This window comes from Heterodontus francisci, chromosome 6 (genome assembly GCF_036365525.1).
Source record: "Heterodontus francisci isolate sHetFra1 chromosome 6, sHetFra1.hap1, whole genome shotgun sequence".
Classification (NCBI taxonomy): Eukaryota; Metazoa; Chordata; class Chondrichthyes; order Heterodontiformes; family Heterodontidae; genus Heterodontus; species Heterodontus francisci.
In genome coordinates this window covers 127,868,398-127,892,568 of record NC_090376.1, presented here as the reverse complement: position 1 = coordinate 127,892,568, position 24,171 = coordinate 127,868,398, and the positions used below count along the sequence as shown (strand labels likewise).

At 41.9% G+C, this 24,171-nt stretch overlaps 1 protein-coding gene across 2 annotated transcripts in view; it reads left to right on the top strand.

The window, feature by feature from the left end:
* The window catches only part of LOC137371029 (kelch-like protein 1), a 282,921-nt gene extending 259,399 nt beyond the window's left edge, over positions 1-23,522 (top strand). For both annotated transcript variants that reach the window (XM_068032934.1, XM_068032933.1), the window contains 4 exons: positions 7,774-7,936; positions 10,457-10,669; positions 17,144-17,315; positions 23,466-23,522. In XM_068032934.1, the coding sequence (XP_067889035.1) occupies positions 7,774-7,936; positions 10,457-10,669; positions 17,144-17,315; positions 23,466-23,522 (605 nt within the window). The remainder of the gene's footprint in view (positions 1-7,773; positions 7,937-10,456; positions 10,670-17,143; positions 17,316-23,465) is intronic.
* The last annotated feature ends 649 nt before the right edge of the window (positions 23,523-24,171 follow it).

Sequence of the window (24,171 nt, the reverse complement as noted above, 5' to 3'; positions counted from 1 at the left end):
GGCATTTGAGCCTATGGCTTCCTCAGTAGAGAGCCTGGCGAGCTCCGTGTAGAGTCTGGTTGACCACTCGAGCCATATGCGATCTGACCTGCACTCCATCGCTGTTGCCGTGGGCTCCATGCAGCAGAGTCTAAGAGAGAGGGCTGAGGAACCTGGACTTCCCTCCTGGTGCTCCTTCCCCTCAGGGAGACAGGCAGGTGCCTTCGTGCACACAGATGGAGGAGGAGCGTGTGCCAGCTGCCGCGGGGCCCTCCTCTTAGGACACCCCCATGGTAAGTGCCTTCTTGTCCTCCCCCCTCACTGACATTGACCCCCTTATCTCCAGCAGGCAAGCACATGGGGGATACTCAAGCACCATTGCTGCAGACCCCCAGTAGGATGGATTCATCAAGGCTCCATTCCTCCATAGGACACCCGCCACGGTCATCCACAGCGACGGGGCAGTGCACTGAGCAGACTGCCTCCACCTCAGCTGCAAACGTCAGGGTAGCACCTAGACGTAGTGGGAGAAAAAGGAAATTGAAACAGTTTTGAGCACGAAGGTGGCATGGCTGATGCACATTAGAGTCATAGATAGAGTCATAGAGTTATACAGCAGAGAAACAAGCCCTTCGTCCCATTGTGTCTATGCCGGCCATTAAGCACCTAACTATTCTAATCCCATTTTCCAGCACGTGGCCCGTAGCCTTGTATGCTATGGCGTTTCAAGTGCTCATCTAAATACTTCTTAAATATTGTGAGGGTTCCTGCCTCTACCACCTCTTCAGGCAGTGCGTTCCAGATTCCAACCACCCTCTCGGTGAAAAAATTGTTCCTCAATTCCCCTCTAAACCTCCTGCACCTTACCTTAAATCTATGCCCCCTGGTTATTGACCCCTCCGCTAAGGGAAAAAGTTTCTTCCTATCTAAACTATCAATGCCCCACATAATTTTGTACACCTCAATCATATCTCCCCTCAGCCTTCTCTTCTCTAAGGAAAACAACCCCAGCCTTTTCAGTCTCTCTTCATAGCTTAAATGCTCCAGCCCAGGCAACATCCTGGTGAATCACCTCTACACCCTCTCCAGTGCAATCACATCCTTCCTATAGTGTGGTGCCCAGAACTGTACACAGTACTCCAGCTGTGGCCCAACTAGCATTTTATATAGCTCCATCATAACCTCCCTGCTCTTATATTCTATGCCTTGGCTAATAAAGGCAAGTATCCCATATGCCTTCCTAACCACCATATCTACCTGTGTTGCTGTCTTCAGTGATCTATGGACAAGTACACCAAGGTCCCTCTGACCCTCTGAACTTCCTAGGGTCCTACCATCCATTGTATATTCCCTTACCTTGTTAGTCCTCCCAAAATGCATCACCTCACATGTCTCAGGATTAAATTCCATTTGCCACAGCTCCACCCATCTTACCAGCCCATCTATATCATCCTGTAATCTAAGGCTTTCCTCCTCACTATTTACGACACCACCAATTTTCATGTTGTCTGCGAACTTACTGATCATACCTCCTATATTCACGTCTAAATCATTAATGTGCACTACAAACAGCAAGGGTCCCGGCACCGATCCCTGTGGTACACAACTGGTCACAGGCTTCCACTCGCAAAAACAACCCTCGACCATTACGCTCTGCATCCTGCCATTAAGCCAATTTTTCTGCAGTCACAACTTAACGCTGTTTGCAATGGTGTGTAGTTGCATTCATTGTAGCCCAGAGATGATTTCAAATGCCAATCACATGAAAGTGCAGCCACACTTCATTAAGATTGCAGCAATGAATAAGACATCATGCAAAAGTGAATTTCTGTGAGGAATCATTATGTTTCTCTGCCCAACATTCCTTGATGATGTAGCTTATTGTTGGCTGAAACATGAATAAATGAGGTTCTCCATGATGTTACTTGCATGTCTCACCATGGCCCTCCTATCGAGGACATTATCATTGGCATTGTTCTCCTCCTCACCCTCTTCATAGTCATCCTCATCCAAGGAGGACTGGTGTTCCTCCTGTTCCTCCACCTGCAGAATATTGCTGTGTCTAATTGCAAGGTTCTGCATGGCACAGCAGACAATGATTATTCATGACACCCTCTGTGGCACATGCTGAAGAGTGCCTCCAGACAGGTCAAAGCAACGGAATTGCATTTTCAGCATTCCAGTGGTGTGCTCGATGATGGCTGTGGTGGATGCGTGAACAGCATTGCACCTCTCTTCAGCAGTGCTTTGAGGATGACATTCTGGTGTCATCAACCATGTACAAAGTGGGTAACCCTTGTCTGCCAGGATCCAGCCGTCCACTTTGGCTGGTTCCTCGAAAACTTCTGGCAAATGGGAGTTCCTCAAAATATATGAGGCATGACAGCTCCCTGGGAAACATGCGCAAACATGCATGATTCTTCTCCTGTGGCCACAAACCAGTTGCATGTTGAAAGAGTGGAAGCCTTTGCGATTAACAAATACAGCAGGCTGGTCCCTGGGAGCTCTAATGGCCACATGAGTATAGTCGATCACCCCTTGTACTCTAGCGAAGCCAGCGATGGCACAGAAGGCCGCAGACCTTGCTGCCTGGCTGTGCTCGTCTACAGGTAAGTAGACAAAATCATTGGGACATTGAGAAAGGGCACAGGTCACTTCTTTGATGCATCTATGTGTTGCAGACTGCGAGATACCTCATATGTTGACCGTGGATCCCTGGAAGGAGCTATTAGCAAGAAAACTGAGGGCAGCAGTGACCTTGAGGGTACCAAAGCTGAGTGGCTGCAGGTCATACTGCAGGATCTTAGAAATTTCTGTGACCATTTCACGTGACATCCTTAGGCGTCTCTGGCATTGCCTCTCTGACATTTGTAGACAATTTGTCCTTGTCCGAAGGATGCGATGACATGCCAGTGCCTGGCTTCGATAAGGACATTCATTGATGTTATCATTTTGGCGCATCCTCACCTTCCTGTTCTGCATGTCACTGATGCGCAGCATCATGAGTTGAGGGAAAACAGCCTTCCTTAGTCTCTCTTTGCTCTTCTTCCCGTGGTACTAGACAAATTAAATGTATGAGATCCATGTCCCTGTGGCTTTTCTGAACAATAAACAAGTAGAGTGTGGCAATTCAGCCCTCTGTTGCAAGTGAGCTGAAACATTGAGGCAATGAACAGCTCCTTTGTACTTGTCTTCAAATTGTGGCCAGGTAGAAGACACACCCACTATCATTTCCCTCCTCTCATCCTCCTTCCTCTCCTTGAGTCTCCATGCTGTTTCCATTGTCCTTGGAGAAAATGGTGCATGTGGAATTCAGGGCAAGTCTCCCCACCTTCTAACCTCCTCCTGCAACCTTCCAGCTTGAGCACATCACCCTTGACTCACCTAATGTTACTGTTATCCTTCCCTCCATTAACATTGAGCCTCCCCCCATGCACAGTGTAATCATCGATGTATTCATGCCATCCCTTCCCCATGTTTCTACTCCCGTTACTGTCAACATGCCAACTCTTACCCTTGAACCTCCTCACATCAAACTGACCATTGTTGCGGAGTCCCGTTCCCCTCCATATGAAGCTGTCGAATACCCACCCATTAGTCTTGACCTTCCCTCCCCGCCACAGAATCCATTTGCCCCCATTGACTGTGACCATTCCCTCTGCTAGCCAGTACCCTCAATTTGCCCCACATCTCCCCGATGTTGACAGCACTCATCCCTCCCTTTAGGCCCTTGCCAAATATCTTCACACTGTACTGATCTAATCCACCCACCACCCCCACAGCCGACAACATGCATCTTCAGTCTCAACAGTAACCATTCAACACCCTGGATGCTCCGCTCCACCCTCCTCATCTCGATGCACCCGAGCAACTCCACCCTTCTCTCCCCGACTACCCTGCCCTGCTCCTCCATGCAGTCTCCACCCATGCCGTCGCCACCTTCTCCTGAGAAGATTCAACCCTTGTTGGTGCTGAGTCTGGAGCCAAACATCCATTTCAATGTTGGCATGCAGGCAAACATGGCATTAGGTTAGCAGATGAGTTAAGGAGAGACGAGCACAGACCTGAGACTCAATTGCACAAATCCGATTGCTGCATGCTATGGTGAAACAGTTGTGAACCAGATGGTGTGGGAATATCACTCGCCATTCACTTAATCTGGCAAGTAGGACTAAATTGCAACTATGCACATGGTAATGAGTATTCATGTCACTTAAATTAATGCAAAGCTGCAGTCTGCCACCGCTGGGGGAACCCTGCAACGCCGCAAACCTGCCGCTGACTTAATTTCTCTAACATTTCCCACCATGAAAAGACCTCCCGCCTAATTATATCACCCCCACACTCCACCAAATCCACCATAGCAGAGAGCATAAAATTCCCCCTACATCTCTTGGCAACTTATACCCATTTTTTAAAATAATTTTTCATCGAATTCAAGCGTGTAATTATGGCAATAGCAGTGATTAGTTATCCAACATGGACATAGGAGGCATTCAGAACTACTTGTAAAATTGCTGTTGCTGCCATGAATCCCTGATGAAGACACATTTGACTGTATTCACTTTAACCGAAAGGTGTGAGGGATTTCAATCTACAATCGATACAGATATATAAAATCATGTGACAGAAATGAGTGAAATGGTCTGCACTGATCCTTGACATTTCACCAACACCTTCAAGCAGGAGTCAGAAGGAAAAAAGAATCCTATTCCAATATCCTAGCGTAAATAATTCAACAAGCAGAGACTTTGGAAACCAATTAAATGTAATAGAATTTTCCTGCTCACTTTGTAAGAATGGTTCCCTGAAGGCAAGCCTGGTAATTACAAGAAAAGGAAAGCTGACCTTAGATGGGACAGTCTTTCCTTGCAGGCCTTTGTTTTGGAAATAGCATCATTTATCATCTTTGTAATGCCTTGATTGAAGCCCATTTTGAGGGCATTCATTTTGACATTTTTCTTATTAAATTTGGAACATATTGTCACAGGAATAACTGATACAACCCTGTCTCATTTGTCCTTTAAATTTTACTGCACTTTACACAACTGTGTACTTTTTAACCCAAATAAGTTATCTTCCAACCTCCACCCAACACAATGTGCGATTGCCATTTTAAGACATTAATACAGTGCTTTGTTGAGGACTGATAATTAGGTAAAAGTTACATCTTTTTCATAAAGATACAATGGACACTTTAAATGAACTGTGGAATGATATTTCACTGTGACACCAAGTAAGTACTTACAGTAATGAAGGTTTCAGATCCTGAATATATTCTAAGTTTGACATTTGGGTAAAGCTTGTAGTTCAATATTGCAATGCTTTACAGAGTCAAGGTGTTTTATGTGCATTCACACAAGGTTAGTGTTGATATGAAGCCATTTGACCAAGTTATCAATCACTCCTCCTAATCGTCCCCTTTCTGCCTTAGTATCCATTTTCCTTACAACATTTCCTTGTATTAAACAAGCAATATAAATGTAAGTTGTTGTGAAACTGCTTTGCATCAACATTACGCTTGTAGTTTGAAAAGACCCTTAATATCAATGAGTTCATTTCCTTCTGAAGGTCATCATCGCCTATATGCATTCTTTTTAATATTTTCATTGCTGGAAAAAAAAACACTTTCATCTGAAATAACTTTGTTTTAACCTTAACAATATTATCAAAGGTTGATGTGAGTAATTTTGTTACATGGTTATTGATGCTCTCTCATAAATAGTGATTATCTCCCATATGAATTTCTAGCTACATTGCTGCTAACAGGCAACACCTCCCAGTAGCTGAATTAAGACTGACATTGGCTTTGTACAATGTTAATTGATCTCAGCCACCATGCTAGTTGTAAAACACCTTGGGACATTTTCTTATATTAAACAAGCAAAATAAATGTAAGTTGTTGTGAAACTGCTTTGGCATCAACACTACAATTGTAGTTTGAGGAGACCCTGAATATCACCAGTGAGATCATTTCCTCTGAGGATCTCTGGGAGGGAATATCGTCCATGCTTCTAAATCCACAATTACCCACACCTGAACTCTGCGTGTTTGTGTGGATACTGGTCAGGATAGGAGCAGCCATGAACTGAATAGCCTAACAATGCTCATAGAATGTACTCTGACACTCAGTGAAAAGTTCCACATGAGTGGAGTACTGGAGATTCAGTTGTCAAGGAACTGGACTTCAGTGAGGACATCAATGCCTTGAGGAGAAGAGACAATCTACACAAAGCCCTGGTTAGACCGCATCTGGAGTACTGTATTCATCCTGGGCACTGCACATGAGGAAGGCTATATTTGTCTTGGAGGGAGTGCAATGTAGGTTTACCAGAATGATACCTGGACACTGAGGTTTAAAGTACAAGTGGAGATTACACAAACTAGGGTTGTATTCCCTGGAATTTAGAAGGTTAAGGTATGATTTAGTCATAGTCATAGAGATACAGCACTGAAACAGGCCCTTCGGCCCACCGAGTCTGTGCCGACCAACAACCACCCATTTATACTAATCCTACATTAATCCCATATTCCGTACCACGCCCCCACCATTCTCCTACCACCTACCTACACTAGGGGCAATTTACAATGGCCAATTTACCTATCAACCTGCAAGTCTTTGGCTGTGGGAGGAAACCGGAGCACCCGGCGGAAACCGACGCGGTCACAGGGAGAACTTGAGTGAATTTGATTTGGGTGGCTAGTTTTTTTCAGCCGGGGCAGACACGATGGGCTGAGTGGCCTCCTTCTGTGCCGTAATTGTTCTATGGTTCTATTGAAGTTTTCAAGATATTTAGGGAACAGATAGGATAGATAGAGAGAACCTAATTTTGCTGGTTGTGGAGTTTAGGACAAAGGAGCAGAGTCTAAAAATTAGAGCCAGATCTTTCAGGAATGAAATTAGGAAACATTTCTACAATCAAAGTGTGGTAGGAGTTTGGAACTGTCTTCGGCAAACAGCAATTTATGCTCAATCAATTCTTGATTTTAAATCTGAGATTGAAAGATTTTTGTTATCCAAAGATATTAAGGGATATGGGGCAATGACAGGTATATGGAGTTAATTCGCAGATCGGTCACGATCTCACTGAATGATGGAACAGGCTCGAGCTGTTAAATAGCCATCTCCCATTCCTATGTTCCTATGAAAGACTTTATTCGAGGAAAAAAACAATCAACATCTCATTGACTTGAAAGAAGAGCAGAGGAAAAAATAGAAAACTGGGGTCAAAACAAAAGTAAACTATAAAGAGAATAAATGTAAAGTAGGAATATGGAAGAGTGTTCTGCTCAAAATAGCCCTGATTTGAAATCAAATTAAAACCATAAAAACAGATTCATTTCAAAATCATGATCGATGTCATACTTGTGGAGTGACTACGGCACTGTACACTGTAGTTATTTAGATTTCCCCAAGCTTCAGATACAATAGCTTACTGTTGCATTTATGTCAGCAGTAATCTATATGGCAAATTAAAGTATAAAAAGGTAGATTTTACAAAAAAAGATTAATATAAAAAATTCCACTTGATAAATGATAATATACATCACTGTTATTGATGTAACACCAGACAGAATTGGGGCACGTTCACTGTAAGAAACAGCTTTGTTTTAAGTTATAACAGTAAAACAAGTTGATGTAAGAATTCTGTGCAACATTACTTCTCACATAGGAACAATGACAAACAGGAAGAGATCCTTTGGTACATCCAGTCTGTCCCACACAATTGCAGTACCTGCTGTACAGGCTCCTAATTCCTGTCCACTCCATCAACAGATTTCTATGTTTTTCAGGTGTTGCGGTACTGGAAGGACCAATGTATGCAGTAGGTGGCCATGATGGTTGGAGTTACCTAAACACGGTAGAAAGATGGGATCCACAAGCACGCCAGTGGACCTTTGTGGCCAGTATGTCTATTGCTAGAAGCACAGTGGGAGTGGCAGCATTAAATGGCAAGTGAGTAGGGCATATGCTTTTAAGAGTGTATTCCAATCTGAACAGGTTGTGCCAGTCACACGAACTCCTGGACTGATATTTATACTGTGTACTGGATCAATGCTACACCTGTGAAAATGAGAAAAAGTGACTGAGGCGTAACAAAGCTTACTGGATGATGGTGATACACGATGATCCAGAATTAAATCAAAGTGGGGTGGAAATAAAACTTCAGATGAATACTTTCAGCACACTGTATGCCCTACATGTATAATTAAAGCCGTCAGCTATGTATCTCCTATGGATGTCCTGGATCTCTGACTTTATTTAGAGTTTCTGCAAGGGCCTAATGGAAAGTACAGAGCCTCTCCCCCCTGCCAAATGAAGCTGGGGACAAGGCCGGAGGCTGGGGCCACAAGCTGAAAGCGTGAGAGTTGCCAAAAGCAACACTAGTTGCCATTTTGCCAGCGATGCTCACATCCCATGAAATGAACAAAAAAAAAGATGGGGATGATATAGACACAAACAAAGATGCATGTGCAGTCGCACTGAAGGGTCATTTCTAGGGAACTACAAAAAATAAAGAACCTTTTTTCAGTCTCAAAGCAAAGTAATTGGTTTGGGAAACACTTGTGCATGAGAACAGTGAGTGCTGGATCATGTAGGAATTGTTAGTGAATTGGGGATTATTGTGTAATAGAAGCCTCACTTGTAATTACAAGGTTGTGGAGTTGTGGAATTGTTCAGCAAAAATCTGTGTGGGGACTATTGCAGTTAAAATGACTAAAAATGCCTTGGTTGGTTTTGATGTTTTCGTTAGCATTTAATGAATGTTCTCAAGAAATGAAATGTTATCTAATATCCTGTGTTACGTCTTCTTGTTGTTTTCTGGTTCCCAGATGTTAGAAATAACCACACTTTAGACTTGGAATGGCTGGAGCTCTTTGTGTTTAATACCGTACACCATGCTGTTTGCTGTCGGACTGGCCAGACTGGTTTTCTGTTACATATCACATGACTCTCCAGTGCAGCCGTGAATATGGCGCCACTGGAACACTTACACATAACAACTAGTTCCTAGCTAATTAGTTCTGAGCACTTTACAGATAGTATAACAATATATAACATCCTGTTTGTAACTGAGAGTGAAGACTAGCTCGTATAATAGGTAAATCCATGAATAGCTGTCAAAACATGGGAGATGATGATTGATTAACAACAAGTTTTTTTAATGATATAAAAATCATTTGATACCTTGCTGCTTTCCTACCCCAGCTGGACCCCCCCCTTCAGCATCCACCACATATAAACACTAGTGGCTGGGGAATGGAGGCAGAAAGTCACCCCATTTCCCTTGTTACTGCCATCGCCACTGCCGACCCCAGGGATCATTAGGGGAGGGGCAGTGGTCGCCCTGGAGCAGTGAAGGTGTGGCGGGAAGATGCCCTTAAGTGGCAATTAATTGACCACCTAAGGATCTCAATTGGTCTAAGGGTGTGCGGGCCATCTGCCACCTCCCCCACCACTGGTAAAATAGCAGCGGGGCTGGTGGGCGATGGGCATGGCACCCCTGCATCTCACACCTGATTTCATGCCTCCCCTGGGCAGTTCCTAGCCCGCTCCCAGTTAGCATTAAATTCCAGCCCAAGAAAACCAATAGAATTGATGCTTTTGGAATGAAATATGAGGAGAGGCAATATAAAATAAATAGTACAATTTTATAGGGGCTGCAGAATCAGAGAGACCTGAGTGTTCACAAACACAAATTTTTGAAGGTGGAAGAGCAAGTTGATGAGGATTTTTAAAAGAATGAAAGAATACTTATGAGATCCTGGGCTTTATAAGTAGATGAATTGAGTGCAAAAACAAGGATGTTATGGTAAAACTTTATGAAAACAATGTTAATCCTCAGCCAGAGTATTGTGCCGAATTCTGGGCACCACACTTTAGAAAGGATGTCAAGGCTTTGGAAAGAGTGCAGAAAAGATCTACCAGTATGGTTTCAGGGCTGAGATTCCTCAGTTTTCTGGAGAGACTAGAGAAACTGGGATTATTCACTTGAGAGTAGAGAAGGTTAAGGGGAAATCTAATTGGTGTTCAAAATTATGGAGGGTTTTAATACAGCAAAAAGGAAGAAACTGTTTGTACTGGCAGGTGGGTCAGTAACCAGGAAACACAGATTTAAGATAATTGGCAAAAATCTAGTGGGAAAATAAGGAGAAATTTGTTTACGCAGTGAGTTGCTATGATCTGGAATGCGCTGCCTGAAAGAGTGGTGGAAGCAGATTCAATAATGGTTTTCAAAAGGGAATTTGATAAATACTTGAAAAGGAGAAGCTTGCTGTGCTATGAGAAAAGGGCAGGGAAGTGGGATTAATTGGATAGCTCTTTCAAAGAGCAGGCACAGGCAAAATGGGCTGAATCACCACCTTCTGTGCTGTATGATCCAGCGATTCCAGTTTAAATATTGTTCGCCACATATAAACTGTCAGCCAGTTTTCAATATGAAGGTTTCATGAGCAACTTTTACTTTGCCAACAGGTTGTACGCTGTAGGAGGGCGAGACGGAAGTGCTTGCCTCAAATCTATAGAGTGCTATGACCCCCACACCAATAAATGGAGTATGTGCACTCCAATGTCCAAAAGAAGAGGAGGCGTGGGCGTGGCAACATGTGATGGATTCCTTTATGCAGTTGGAGGCCACGATGCTCCTGCTTCAAACCACTGTTCTCGACTTTCAGACTGTGTAGAGAGGTGAAAGATGCAAATATACTTTCTTCCTGTGTCAGTACATGTTTTAACGTCTTTTACAAAAAAAATGTGAAGAATGAAAATCCAATGAAATTGTAACTCTTGAAAAAATATTACTTCAGATTTCTTGTGCTATCATGTTACTAAGAAATGTCACAATTTGTCTGTCTTTACATTAAATAATCCCTCGGGTTTAGCATTACAAATCTTCCCTGTAACGGGTCCTCATGTCCACTGCATTTTTCAGTGTAACTATCTCTCCCCAAATATCAAGTTGAATGATGAGCCAGGGCTCATAACAGTGGATACTTAGTACACCAGCTACTGAGGGAGAACATATACCACCATGTGAATTTTCTTTACAGAAAACAACCTGAATAAGCACTGTACTGAAACAAGACACAGTTTTTTGAACCATTACAATCTCTGACGAAATTTTACACTCCACTGCCCCTCACAGGAGTGGGCCGGTGGCGGGGGAGGGGGGTGTCGTAAAATTGAGTGGGAGGCAGGGGTGCCGTTCCCGACGCCTTCCCACACCCGCTGCAGTTTTACCAGGAGCAGCGGCAGCGAAAAATGGCCTGCCCCTCCCAGGCCAATCAAGGCCCTTAAGTGGCCAATTAACTACCACCTTAAGGATCTACTTCCACCACCACTGGTATCTTACCAGCAGCAGGCAGACAGCTAAGGTCTCCCATGAGGCCACCAGGTAAAACCTAGTGGCCTCCTTGCGGGTGCCCGAAAGCACCGCCCCCCCCCACCAAAGCCCCAACCGCCACCACTGAAATAAAGTCCCTCCCCCCACCCCACCCTCAAACCAAACCCTCTCTTGCCTGGCCATCACCCGGACAATTGTCCCCGGTGAGGCCCCAAAACTTAACTGTCTTCCTGGGCAAACATCCACGATCCTACCATTGGCTGGGTGCAGTCCCAGCAGTGGCCACCGCTCCTGGTGGCGCTGCTGGGACTGAGAGCTGCCGTCCCGCTGATTGGCTGGTGGCTCCATTAGGTGGAACTTCCTGCCTCAGAGAGATGGAATTCCCGTCCAAGGCCTATTAAGGGCCTGGGGAGTGTTAAATCCTGGTGTGGCTCCTCAGGCCTGGTGGAGGCAGGCTTGCCCCTGACTTTTTGGCTGCTGGGCGGGGCCCCCCACCTAGAGTAAAATTCCAGCCTCCATAAAATTGATGAATGAACAATATACACTTTGACACAGTGTACGTATAGTCCCTTAAGTCTACTGTGTGTTGTGGGGAAATTATTAGGATCCATAATTAAGAGCAGAGTGACTGATCACTGGAGAAATTTGAACTAGAGTAAGCCAATATGGATTTGTCTTGTCTAACAGACCTAATTGCATTTTTTGAAGAAGTTGCTAAAGTAATAGACAGGGGATTGTTTATGGATGTACTTTATATGAACTTCCAGGAGACATCTGATTATGTGCCATATGAGTGACTGTTAGCTAAAACTAAAGCTCATGGAGTCCAAAGAGATTTACATTAAATATTCCCTCAGGTTTTAGCATCACAAATCTTCCCTGTAACGGGTCCTCATGTCCACTACATTTTACAGTGTAACTATCTCTGCCCCAATATCGAGTTGACTCCAACTAGTCCATGTACACAGATCACTAAAATGTTGTAGAATCATAGAAAGTTTAAGGCACAGAAAGAGGCCACTTGGCCCATCGTGTCTGCGCCGGCCGAGAAACAATCCACCTATTCTATACCCACCTTCCAGCCCGTATTCCTGCAGATTGCCGCACTTGAGGTGCATATCCAGACTCCTTTTGAATGAGTTGAGGATTTCTGTCTCAACTACCCTTTCAGGCAGTGAGTTCCAGACCCCCACCAGCCTCTGGGTGAAAAAGTTTTTCCTCATCTCCCCTCTAATTTTTCGACCAATCACTTTAAATCTATGCCCCCTAATCACTGACCGCTCTGTCCTTCACCTCTACTCTATCCAGGCCCCTCAAAATTTTTTACATTTCAATCAGATCTCCCCTTAGCCTTCTCTGTTCCACGGAGAACAACCCCAGACTATCCAATCTTTCCTCATAGCTGCATTTTTCCAGTCCTGGCGACATCCTTGTAAATCTCCTCTGTACCGTCTCTCATGCAATTACATCCTTTCTGTAATGAGGTGACACAGTACTCAGGTTGTTGCGTAACTAATGAGTTATACAGTTCCTACATAACCTCCCTGCTCTTATATTCTATACCTTGACTAATAAAGGAAAGAATTCCATATGCCTTCTTAACCACCTTATCGACCTGTCCTGCTGCCTTCAGGGATCTGTGGGCAATCACTCCAAGGTCCCTCACTTCCTGTACACTTCTCAGTATTTTACCATTAATTGTGTATTCCTTTGCCTTGTTTGACCTCCCCAAATGCATCACCTCACACTTCTCCAGGTTGAATTCCATTTGCTACTTTTCTGCCCATCTGACCAAACCATCAATATCTTCCTGCAGCCTACAGCTATCCTCCTTGTTATCTACCATACGGTCACGCTTTGTGTCGTCAGCAAACATCTTGATCATGCCCCTACATTTATGTCCAAATCATTAATATATACCACAAAAAACAGGGGACCCAGTACTGAGCCCTGCGGAACACCACTGAAAGCAGCCCTCCAGTCGCAAAAACACCCTTTATCAATTACCCTTTATTTCCTGCCACTGAGCCAATTTTGTATGCACCTTGCTGCATTTCCCCGGATCTCATGGGATTTTTTCTTGACCAGTCTGCCATGTTGTCAAATGCCTTGCTAAAATCCATGTAGACCACACCAATGGCACTACCCTCATCTATCTTCCTTGTTACTTCTTCAAAAACATTCGATCAATTTGGTCAAATAAGACCTTCCCTTAACAAATCCATGCTGACTATCCTTGATTAACCTGTGCCTTTCTAAGTGACAGTTTATCCTGTCTCTCAGAATAGATTCCAATAGTTTGCCCACTACTAAGGTTAGACTGACTGACCTGTCAGTCTATCCCTCGCTCCCTTATTAAACAGAGGTACAACGTTATCTGTTCTCCAATCCTCCGGCACCACACCTGTATCCAGTGAGGACTGGAAACTGATGGTCAGACCTTCTGATATTTCCTCTCTTGCTTCTTTTAACAGTCTAGGGAACATTTCATCCAGCACTGGTGATTTTTCAACTTTCAAGGATGCTAATCCCATTAATACTTCCTCTCTCGCTATGTTTAGTAGTTGGGGTACAAAAATATTTAAAAAGGCTAATAGAAAGTGCTCCTTTACAACCAAAGAGCTAGAATACAAGGGGAGGAAGTTTTGATATAGCTTTACAAAGCCCTAGTCAGACCACATCTAGAATGCTGTGTACTGTTCCGGGCACTATACCTTAGAAAGGCTTGGGAGAAGGCGAGAGAGAGGCAGCCAGGAGAGAGGCTTGCTTGTTCCAGCTTCAATTGCAAACTGCCTTCTGTTCCTTTCTGTGTGGCACAAATAAAATACCATGTTGGCTAGCAGGTCAGTCATGTGACTAACTGGCTTAACCACTTCTGCGTTTGTGAATTGTATTATCTTAGCAGGCTCTGAAATGCGCTTCCTTACATCTTCAATGTCTGGTGATCAAAATCCATTTGGGTTAATTGGAGTGGGGAATAGTCCTTTGTCTCCACAAGCAGTATCTCTTAGTATGCAAATGTCCTTCCAGCCCAGTATCTGGTGATCTTCAAACAAGTCATTTTTTCACTCCAGCAACAGTTTCAAATCAATGTTCGGATGACAAATTAATATGCCTCATTCTTGGCAGGTGGGGGTCTGCATGACAGGATATATTAGCCTTGAAAAGAGTGCCATGCAGATTGATCAGAATGTTACCAAGGCTCCAAATTTTATACTATGAGGAGAGATTAAGTAGGTAAACTAGGCTTGTATTTGCTGGAATATAGAAGGTTAAGGGATGATTTGATTGAGGTGTTTAGGATCTAGAAAGGAATTGATAGAGTAGATAGAGAGAAAGCTTTTTCACTGCTCGGGGGAGTCTAGGACAAGGGGATATAACCTTAAAATCAGAGACAGACCTTTCAGGAGAGAAGTTAGGCAACACTTCTTTGTGCAAAGGGCAGTAGAATTGTGGAACTCTCCCACAAAAACTATTAGATGTTAGCTCAATTAAATATTTTGAAACTGAGATTGATAGACTTTTTTGAGGCAAGGGTATTAAGGGATATGGAGCCAAGGCAGGTGGATGGAATTAGGATGCAGATCAACCAAGAAGGAACAGACTGGAGGGGCTGAATGACCTACTCCTGTTTCTGTTTCATTGATTCATGAAAACAATTGCAATGCGGTTAATTTTCTCTTTGAACCTGGGCTCTAAGACGGCCTTTACTAGCTTAATTTTTCAAAGATATGGTTGATGGATATACACTACCTCCTTAATTGGGGAGTCTAGAACAAGGGGACATAACCTCAAAATGAGAGATAGGCAGTTCAGGAGTGATGTCAGGAATCACTTCTTTCACACAAAAGGGTAGTGGAAATCGAGAACTTTCTCCCCCAAAAGGTTGTTGAGTCTGTAGAGTTGGCGGGGGGGGGGGGGAGGGAGGTTAATTGAAAATTTCAAAACTGAGATTGATAGTCTTTTGTTTGGCAAGGGTGTTAAAGGTTAGGGAACCAAGGTGGCTAGATGGAGTTAAGATACAGATCAGCATGATGTAACTGAACAGGCCTGAAGGGCTGAATGGCCTACTCTTATGTTCCTATAGGTTGACTCAGTCTTTAAAATTAAGATAATATTTTTCTGCTGGTGGCAGAAAGGGACTGACAGGTGTTTCAAAGTGATTCCCCCTCAAGACAGTTACTTGAGGTCTCTACCCATTAGAATAACAGAGTGCTCATGACTGGAGCCTGCCCTTAACCTTGTGGGTGGGCAATACGCCTCTCATGATTTAATTAACCCAGTGGCGTGCCGTAAGGATCAGTGCTGGGGTCTCAGCTATTTACACTCCATATTAATAACTTGGGTGAAGAGACAGAGAGTCATGTATCTAAGTTTGCTGATGATAGAAAGGTGGAAAGGTAATCTGCAAGGAGGATGTAGAGAGGCTGCAAAGAGATATAGACAGGTTAAGTGAGTGGGCAACAAGATAGCAAATGGAGTAGAATGTAGGGAAATGTGAAGTTGTTCACTTTGGTTGGAAAAATAGAAAAGCAGAATATTTTTAAAAGGTGTGAAACTGCTAAGTGTTGATGTTCAGAGAGACTTGGGGGTACTCGTACAAGGAACACACAAAGTTAACATGCAGGTGCAGCAGGCTATTAGGAAGGCAAATGGCATGTTGGCCTTTATTGCAATGGGATTGGAGTACAGGAATAAAGAAGTCTTACTAAAATTGTACAGGGCTTTGGTGAAACCACACCTGGAATACTGTGTGCAACTTTGATCTCCATATTTCAGAAAGGATATACTTGCACTGGAGAAGGTGCAGCGAAGATTTACGAGATTGGTCCCTGGGATGAGGGGGTTGTCCTATGATGAGAAGTTGAGTAAATTGGTCCTATATTCTCTGGAGTTTAGAAGAATGAGAGGAGATCTAATTGAGACATACAAGATTCTGAAAGGGCTTGATAGGGTAGAAGCTGAGAGATTGTTCCCACTGGTCAGGGAATCTAGAACACGGGGACACAATCTCAGGATAAGGGGACGATCATTAATGACTGAAATGAGGAGAAATTGCTTCACTCAAAGGGATATGAATCTTTGGAATGCTCTACACCAGACGGTTGTGGATGTTCCATCATTGAATACATTTAAAGCTGGGATAGATTGAATTTTGGTCTCTCAGGGAATCAAGGGATATGAGGAGTGGGTAGGAAAGTGGAATTGAAGCCCAAGATCAGCCATGATCATATTGAATGGCGGAGCAGGCTCAATGGGCCATATGGTCTACTTCTGCTCCTATTTCTTGTGTTGTGTTCTTATGACTATTCATCAATGTTGAATGAAAACAATCTTTATTCATGCCATGTGATGTTTGACAATGCATCTTAATGTTCCAGCCATCTCAGCCCAACAGTGTTGCATCATCTGAATTTTCATACCTTACATAAAAAAGCATCATCAATGTTGGCATGTCTAATTGAGTAGTACTTCAAATCATTATTGTGCAAGCCTAAATTAACCTGCATCTTGATAAAAATCTGACTGATAAACACTCGTTAAAATTATTCGTTTACTATTAAAAATATCCTGTCTGTATCCTTGGGGGTTTATGCTCTACATGCTGAAGCTAGCCTTACAAAAATATTATACACTGAAAAAATTCAATTCAGACAACTTAGGCAAAGATCCTTTTTTGTTGCAAGCATCTGAATGATAGGTAATTAATAGTTAAGACTTGTATTATTTATGAATAACTTGTATTGTTTATTCCCTCAATGATGATACAGTAATGGAACTTTATTTTAATCGTGTTTCCCTCCATTTTCACACATTAGATATGATCCAAAGACTGACACTTGGACAACAATAGCATCAGTGAGTGTCCCCCGAGATGCTGTTGGAGTTTGTCTCCTTGGAGACAAACTGTATGCAGTTGGTGGATATGATGGGCAAACCTATCTAAACACAATGGAATCATATGATCCGCAGACCAATGAATGGACACAGGTAATAATTAATGTCTTTTCAATCACTGATCTTTAATGATCTTTTTGTTTCTTGAAGTACATGCTTTTGAGTCATTCTTAAGCACAAATTGGTCTCCTATCATTATTTGAAGAGCATGTTCATGGAACTCTTTTGTTAGATGCAATAATACAGAAGCATTCCGTGTCATTGATTATCATGACATTATTTGTAAAATTCTGATGTCATGGAGTCATTTACCGCATAGAAGGAGGCCATTCGGCCCATCGAGTCCATGCCACTCTTCACAGAGCAATCCTAGGTGTAGATAGTTTAAGTGAGTGGGCAAAATTTGGCAGGTGAAGTATAATGTGGGAAAATGTGAGGTTTTCCACTTTGGCAGGAAGAATAGAAAAGCAGATTAGTCCTTTAGTTATAAAGGCTACCATTCCATTAGCCTTTCTGATTATTTTTTGTACTTCACAACTATATTATAGTAATCTGTGTGCATGGACCCCTAAATCTCTCCAGACCTCAATGTTGCCAACTCACCACCCCACAAACAATACTCAAATCTATCCTTTGTTTGGTCCAAAACGGATGAACTCACACTTGCCTGTGCTGGTAAGTACTCAATAAGTTTCCTAAAATTTATGATAATCTGCATCTATTTCTATGTATTTTTTGGAGAAGGTCATTAGCTTTTCTTAGTCTTCAAAGAGTGGAAGTACAAATAGGTTGACATAAAGTTTCTGTTATGCCAATGAATTTATTTTGTAAAGAATGCCAAAATTACATTCTATTTCACATATCTTACAAATACTTTGTCTTAAAAAGAACTAGTGCCTAATAATTCCAAATATAATGCCAAGAATAATAGATTAAAACAGACATCTTTAATGACGATGGCTAGGTTCTAACGACTAACTTATGGATTGTGATTTCTGATGTTTGTGCCAACAGGGATATGTAGAAATTAAATGTATGAAACATTATTTGGATTACTGATCTTTATATATCTGAAATATGATTAGTAGCTGGTGACTTGTACCAATTAATCATTAGCTTTAGGTAGAAGAAGGATAGTTAGGTAAGTAGGGAAGGGAGGGGCTGGTCAGAGGGTGAGGGTAAGGTCATTCAATGCGTGGAATACCGGGTAGAAGTCAATGATGGATTGAACAAATATGTGGGGAAAAAAAGTGTAGGATCAACCCATCCAGTTAAAATTATCTTCAATTTATATAATTACGCTGGGAGAGAATAAAAATGTTGGCCTAGATATTAAGAAAATGGAATGAATTCCAAGTAAATTTCCTTGATTGTTACAAGCCAACAAATGACAAAAATATTTGCAGCAGATTGTAAATGTTCTTGAATAAGTGTCGCATATTGTTACAGGAAAGCAGAATGGCAACATTTTGGTGAATTTGGCCACACTTCAGCAACTCTATAAAATTAACCAATAAATGCTGCAATCCCATCAGTCTACTTAAAAATGAAAATACTTCAGTTTGCGTCAATATTTTGGAGACAATTAAATGGATTATGAAAATCCTAAAGAGTGATATATTAAATTAAACAGATGATATTGTTTTAATGTTGACCTTGAAACAGTTAACAGCAAATGTGAAGGGAAAGTAATTGGTCACCTCCAAAGAGACCACTGTCCATTAATAAGTATTTACATGCATACATTTACATGAATGCTGGAACACAATCCCGATTCAAAGTTAATTTGATAATGGCCAGTTTTATTGTGGCATCAGAAGTTTGATTGAGAGCAACATGACTTATTTTTAAAAATTAATTCTTGGGATAAGGGCATTGCTAGCAAAGCTGACATTTATTGCTCATCCCAAGGATTCTTTGAGAAGGTGGTGATGGGCCCTCTTGTCTGTGCAGTGAAGGTACTCCCACAGTGCTGTTATGTTTGGAGTTCAAGGATTTTGATGCAGTGACGATGAAGGAATGGTGATCTGTGTCCAAGTCAGAATGGTGTATGATGTGGAGGGGAACTTGCAGATGGTGGTGTTCCAAGTATCTGTTGCCTTTGTCCTTCTAGAAGGTAGACGTCGTGCATTTGGGAGATGCTGCTGAAGAAGCCTTAGCGAGTTCCAATTGGTTTAAAACTGATTGTAAAAGGTGGGGAATGGGTCAATTCCTCAATGAGTTAGACTTTGGTCGTTCACTTTTGGGACCTGGACTCAGACTCATTGAGGAAAAGTCTTCTTGGCCTATAAAGAAGCTGTGTAACTGCAGTGGAATAGTCTTAACTGAGTTTATAATGGGAACAGGCTGGGCTCTTGCCTGCTTTTTCAGTCATGGCTACCTGAAAATTTTGGTAACCACCATATTAAAAAAAAAAATACCTTACAAGCAGACACAGACTTGAAATAGTTTAATTTGGACTGCTCAAGGTTCAGTGCCACTGATGAACAAGTTGACTGAAAATTCCCTCCCTAGCACCATTGTGGGATCACCACAAGGACTACAGCAGTTCAACAAGAAGGCCCACCACTACCTTTTCAGAGCAACTAGGGATTGGCGATAAATACTGGCCTTGACAGTGCTAACCACACATTGAATTTAAAAAAAAACAATTCAGTCCTATGCTATTATATCTTCTCCCTATCTTTTGAAAATATTGCTGGCTGGGACATGAGGCAGTTTAATAATATCATAGGCACTAATTAAATTACATTTGGAGAACTTCACTCTAATGTTTTGCTTCCTTGTGAAACTGAAGAACAAAATGGGTTTCCCTGCAACAAAACAGCACAGTATATTACTGAGACACCCTGAGATCATTTTCAACATTTGCATGGTTTGCGTCAGATACTACTTTGCAGAATGTATGATAAAAATGTTTACTTCTTTATTTAAAGCCATCTCTCTCAATCAGATACTGAAAGGTTGTTTCCTGGGGCTGGGGTATCTAGAACACAAGGGCACAGTCTCAGGATAAGGGGCCAATAACTTAGGACTGAGACAAGGAGAATGTCTCCGCTCAAAGGATTCTGAATCTTTGGAATTGTCTACCCCAGAAGGTTTGTGGATGCTCCATTGTTGAAGATATTTAAGGCTGAGATAGACAGAATTTTGCTCTCTCAGGGAATCAAGGGATATGGCAAGTGAGTGGGAAAATGGAGTTGAGGTAGAAGATCAGCCATGATCGTATTGAATGGTGGAGCAGGCTCATGGGGCTGTATTGTATACCCCTGCTCCTATTCCTTATGTTCTTATTAGCCCATTATCAAAAAAGGTCATTTGTTTCATTTTAGTTGAAGTCAATTACTCAGTCAATGATAATAAGGCCATTACTTTATCAGCACTTATTCACAGATGCAGATTCCTTTCTCAATATATTTAAATAACTCTTGCTGAGGTGCTCCTTAATAGGGATAATCTGATAGCTTTTTAAATTTCTGGGTGGAATATTTAATTACCTATTGCTGCTATGATTTGCATGCTGCCGCTTTCAATTATTCAATGTCCCAATTCAGACCCCTTAACCCCTGCCCAGCAGAAACTGGCACAGCACAAAATTGCCCCTAATTCAGCATTAATTGACAGCATCACTCAACAAATTGATAGAATTGATAGACTACTGCGGGGAATGGGAAAATTGTCACTTTGGTACAGGAAGGGCTGATATTCTGAATTAGTGCCTGGGGCGTATTGCGGCAGAGTAAAGCAAACAGTATTCTGCATCTAATCGTTCTACATCTGAGCTGGGAGTGCTTGATATCACAGCAGCAAAATCCATCACCCCGATCATCAAAAAACTTCAGTTCAGGAAAATGTCAGCATGCCAAGGGAAGGATGAAACATTTTTGGCATTTGTGTTATAGCTTTTCAATTTTGAAACAACTGAATTTTTAGACCAATACCAACTTTGCAAAGTGCCATGTAAATAAGAAATATGGTTTGGCCAGATGTTAAAAAAGTTCTAGTTTGGATTTAGATATCCAAGTACAGGAATGGTTCATGAATAGCCTTACTGTCCACGAGCAAACAGCAATTAGACAACAATTAGTTAAGTGACTAACTATTTTAAGGTTTGTAGTTAGCAAATTCTATATGAAGCCACCCTAAGTATAGGGTATGGTAGGGAGGGGGAATATTGATATCAATCAAAATAAATAGGAGACCTGAGAATTTTCTTTAAATTACCTTAGTAGATTGATTCAAAGGTGACTGAAGAATCTGAATTTGACTTCATTCTAGTGATAAATGTAAAAAAAAACTTGAAGGAAGCATCAGTTTCATCAAATGGGTTGCATTTTTTCCACAAGGAAGGATAAGTTACTCCCTGACGGTGAAGCAAGCTATCTGGTGATTTCCGAGCCTAGTTTCAAAAACCGGAGGGGGGTCAGGGAGGAATTTTACAGATTTTGTTTCCCCTTATTGAACCTGTTTTTTTCCCCTAACTTTTTGCCTCTCCGAGGAGATTACACAGCTGATAGAAGGGGTGGGAATTATCTCGTCATGACGCTCCGGCCATCATGAGAGTGGGGCAGGCTTAATGGACCAGCGGGTCTTTTCCTGCCTGTGTTTTTTTTTGTACGTTCATATATTCGTATGAGTAAAATACATGATCTTGTCCAGTTGAAAATGGCAAACTAAGTGGAGTGCACTCCACCTGGCACTTGTATTTCTGGGTTCAAGTAAATTGTGAACGGGCCCAACCTCTCTTGATAGGGGCCTGTGCCCAGAATTGGGGGTGGTAATCTGACCATTTGAAAGACCTACAACAATGCCAATTGCCACCAGCTATGGAGGCTTGCTAGCTGCTATCATACAGTAGGCCCACAGTCTCGAATATGGTGCTTATATTTTTCAGTTCTTTTTCTACCCTGAAATCCTCTGATCTGAGTGAAGCTAGGTTTGTGGTCTACCATATTTTACTTTCTGCACATCCTTCCTGTTTGTCTGCCCTGAACAATGGGAGGAATATCAGCTGGAAGGCGCTGATTCCTGCTTCATTTGAATCGGATTGCTTGTGACAGCTTCAAACAGAAGTGTTCCATTCTTCCCTCCCTCCCCCTCACCCCCAGGAAACAGCTTGAGATTCCTGAGGAAATGCAAAAGGGATGGAGGCTTATTGTTGAATGGCTCTTTCCATTGCTTAGCACCCAGAGTTTGAGCACTCCCTGAGCAGTGTAAAAGTGAGTGACGCTGGGATATTTCAATTAAAGCAGGACAAATGAGAAATATACCGAGGAGCAAATTGTGTTTTTTTAAAAATAATTCTTCCCTCCTAGTGCTGATAACTATATTTTAAATGTGGTTAGGTTACATGGCTAAGCAGAGCTTGGAATTTGTACCAATTTAGAGAGGATCATGCAAAGCGTCCTAATGCACCTTCCCCTAACATCTTCATTCGTCAACATTTCCCTGGGAAAAGAAAAATCTAGAAGATTATTTTTGGAGAAAACCATTTGTTGTCTTTAGTTGTACTCAGTCCATAATGTCTTCATATGTGCTTTCAAAATGTTGATATTTGAATGTGAAACATGTTCCTATGAATTAACAGCTCTTCAAATACTTTGGAATTCCTTTGTTGCTCATTTTAACAGAGGTGTTACACATTTAAATTAAACAAGCTAATACCACTGTTAAAATAGCAGAAACAAGAAATTCACACAATCGTGTTTTCCATTGTATACTGATATTTGAAGATTTTAATTTCAAGATTGTAGTTCCTTCAAAAGATGTTATTCTCAAAAATCGCTGCTTGTGATATTGGAGGACGTATGTTTAACATTGTTCAATGATGTCCCTCTATTTGTTATTTTAATGCAGGCTTTACACTTTTTATGAAAATGATTAAAATAGTGGCCAGAGACAGAGTTGCCTGCTGATAGTGTCAACATTAATTTCCAGACGATTGTAGTTTTATTTAGAACTAGCAGCTTCTAAATAATGTTAATTCATTGTATTTTCAGATCTATTGTTTAGTTTAGTAATATTTGGACAAGGTGCATTAATTTGGACTCAGAAAAAGCTACTATGCATAAACAATGCTCCCTTTCAGCTGTGTGCCCATGCAACAATCTTAAAGGGAAAGTGTAGTGCAACAAACAGGCTGTGCACAACAAAGAAAAATTAGAGGAAACATTGCATATCAATGATGTTCCTAGTCTTCTCAAAGTCTTGTGAATGTGCTAACTTTTGTTTCTCCTGCAACAGGTAGCATCCCTGAACATCGGGAGAGCTGGGGCCTGTGTTGTCGTGGTCAAAATGTGAAGCAGCGGCCATTACGGTGAAGCTTTCCCTTCTATTGTTTTGAACTGGTGTTTGTAACATACTCTTTCATCACAGATTCTCACTAGCAATCACTGGAGCCTGTACACAGGCGTCCAACTGTACCCCTGTCTACTGCAAAGATGTGTCTTTGAATGATCAGCATGGCAACTAAAACGATCGAGGGCCATTAGAAAGAATCCAAAACTTCTGATAATCAGCCAAAATCCTCCACAACAAACTGAGCAATCATCATAAAACCAAACAGAGAAGAAATTGAAAACAATTTTTTATAAATTCTTGGCAGCATTGATATTGTTTAAATTAAGACTTTGTGATTGCTACGCTGTGCAATGCGTCTGTAAATCACTCCAAGCACTTAATGAGTAAACTGCCAAATCAGTATTTGAAGTTAATGGATTTGCTCACCTCAGAGAAAGTAAAATGTATGGGATTTGAACATAGAATGGCCTCCTCTCCTTATGAAAAATTTATTTGCATAAAGAATTGTCCATTGTACATTCCAAATGAGGCTTCTGTAACCAAAAATTCTGGAAGCACACATGACATCTTTCAGTAAGTCTCTCTCTGATAACTGTGTATAAATATATTGAATCAGCAAATTTAGAAGACAAGGACCAAGGACATCTTG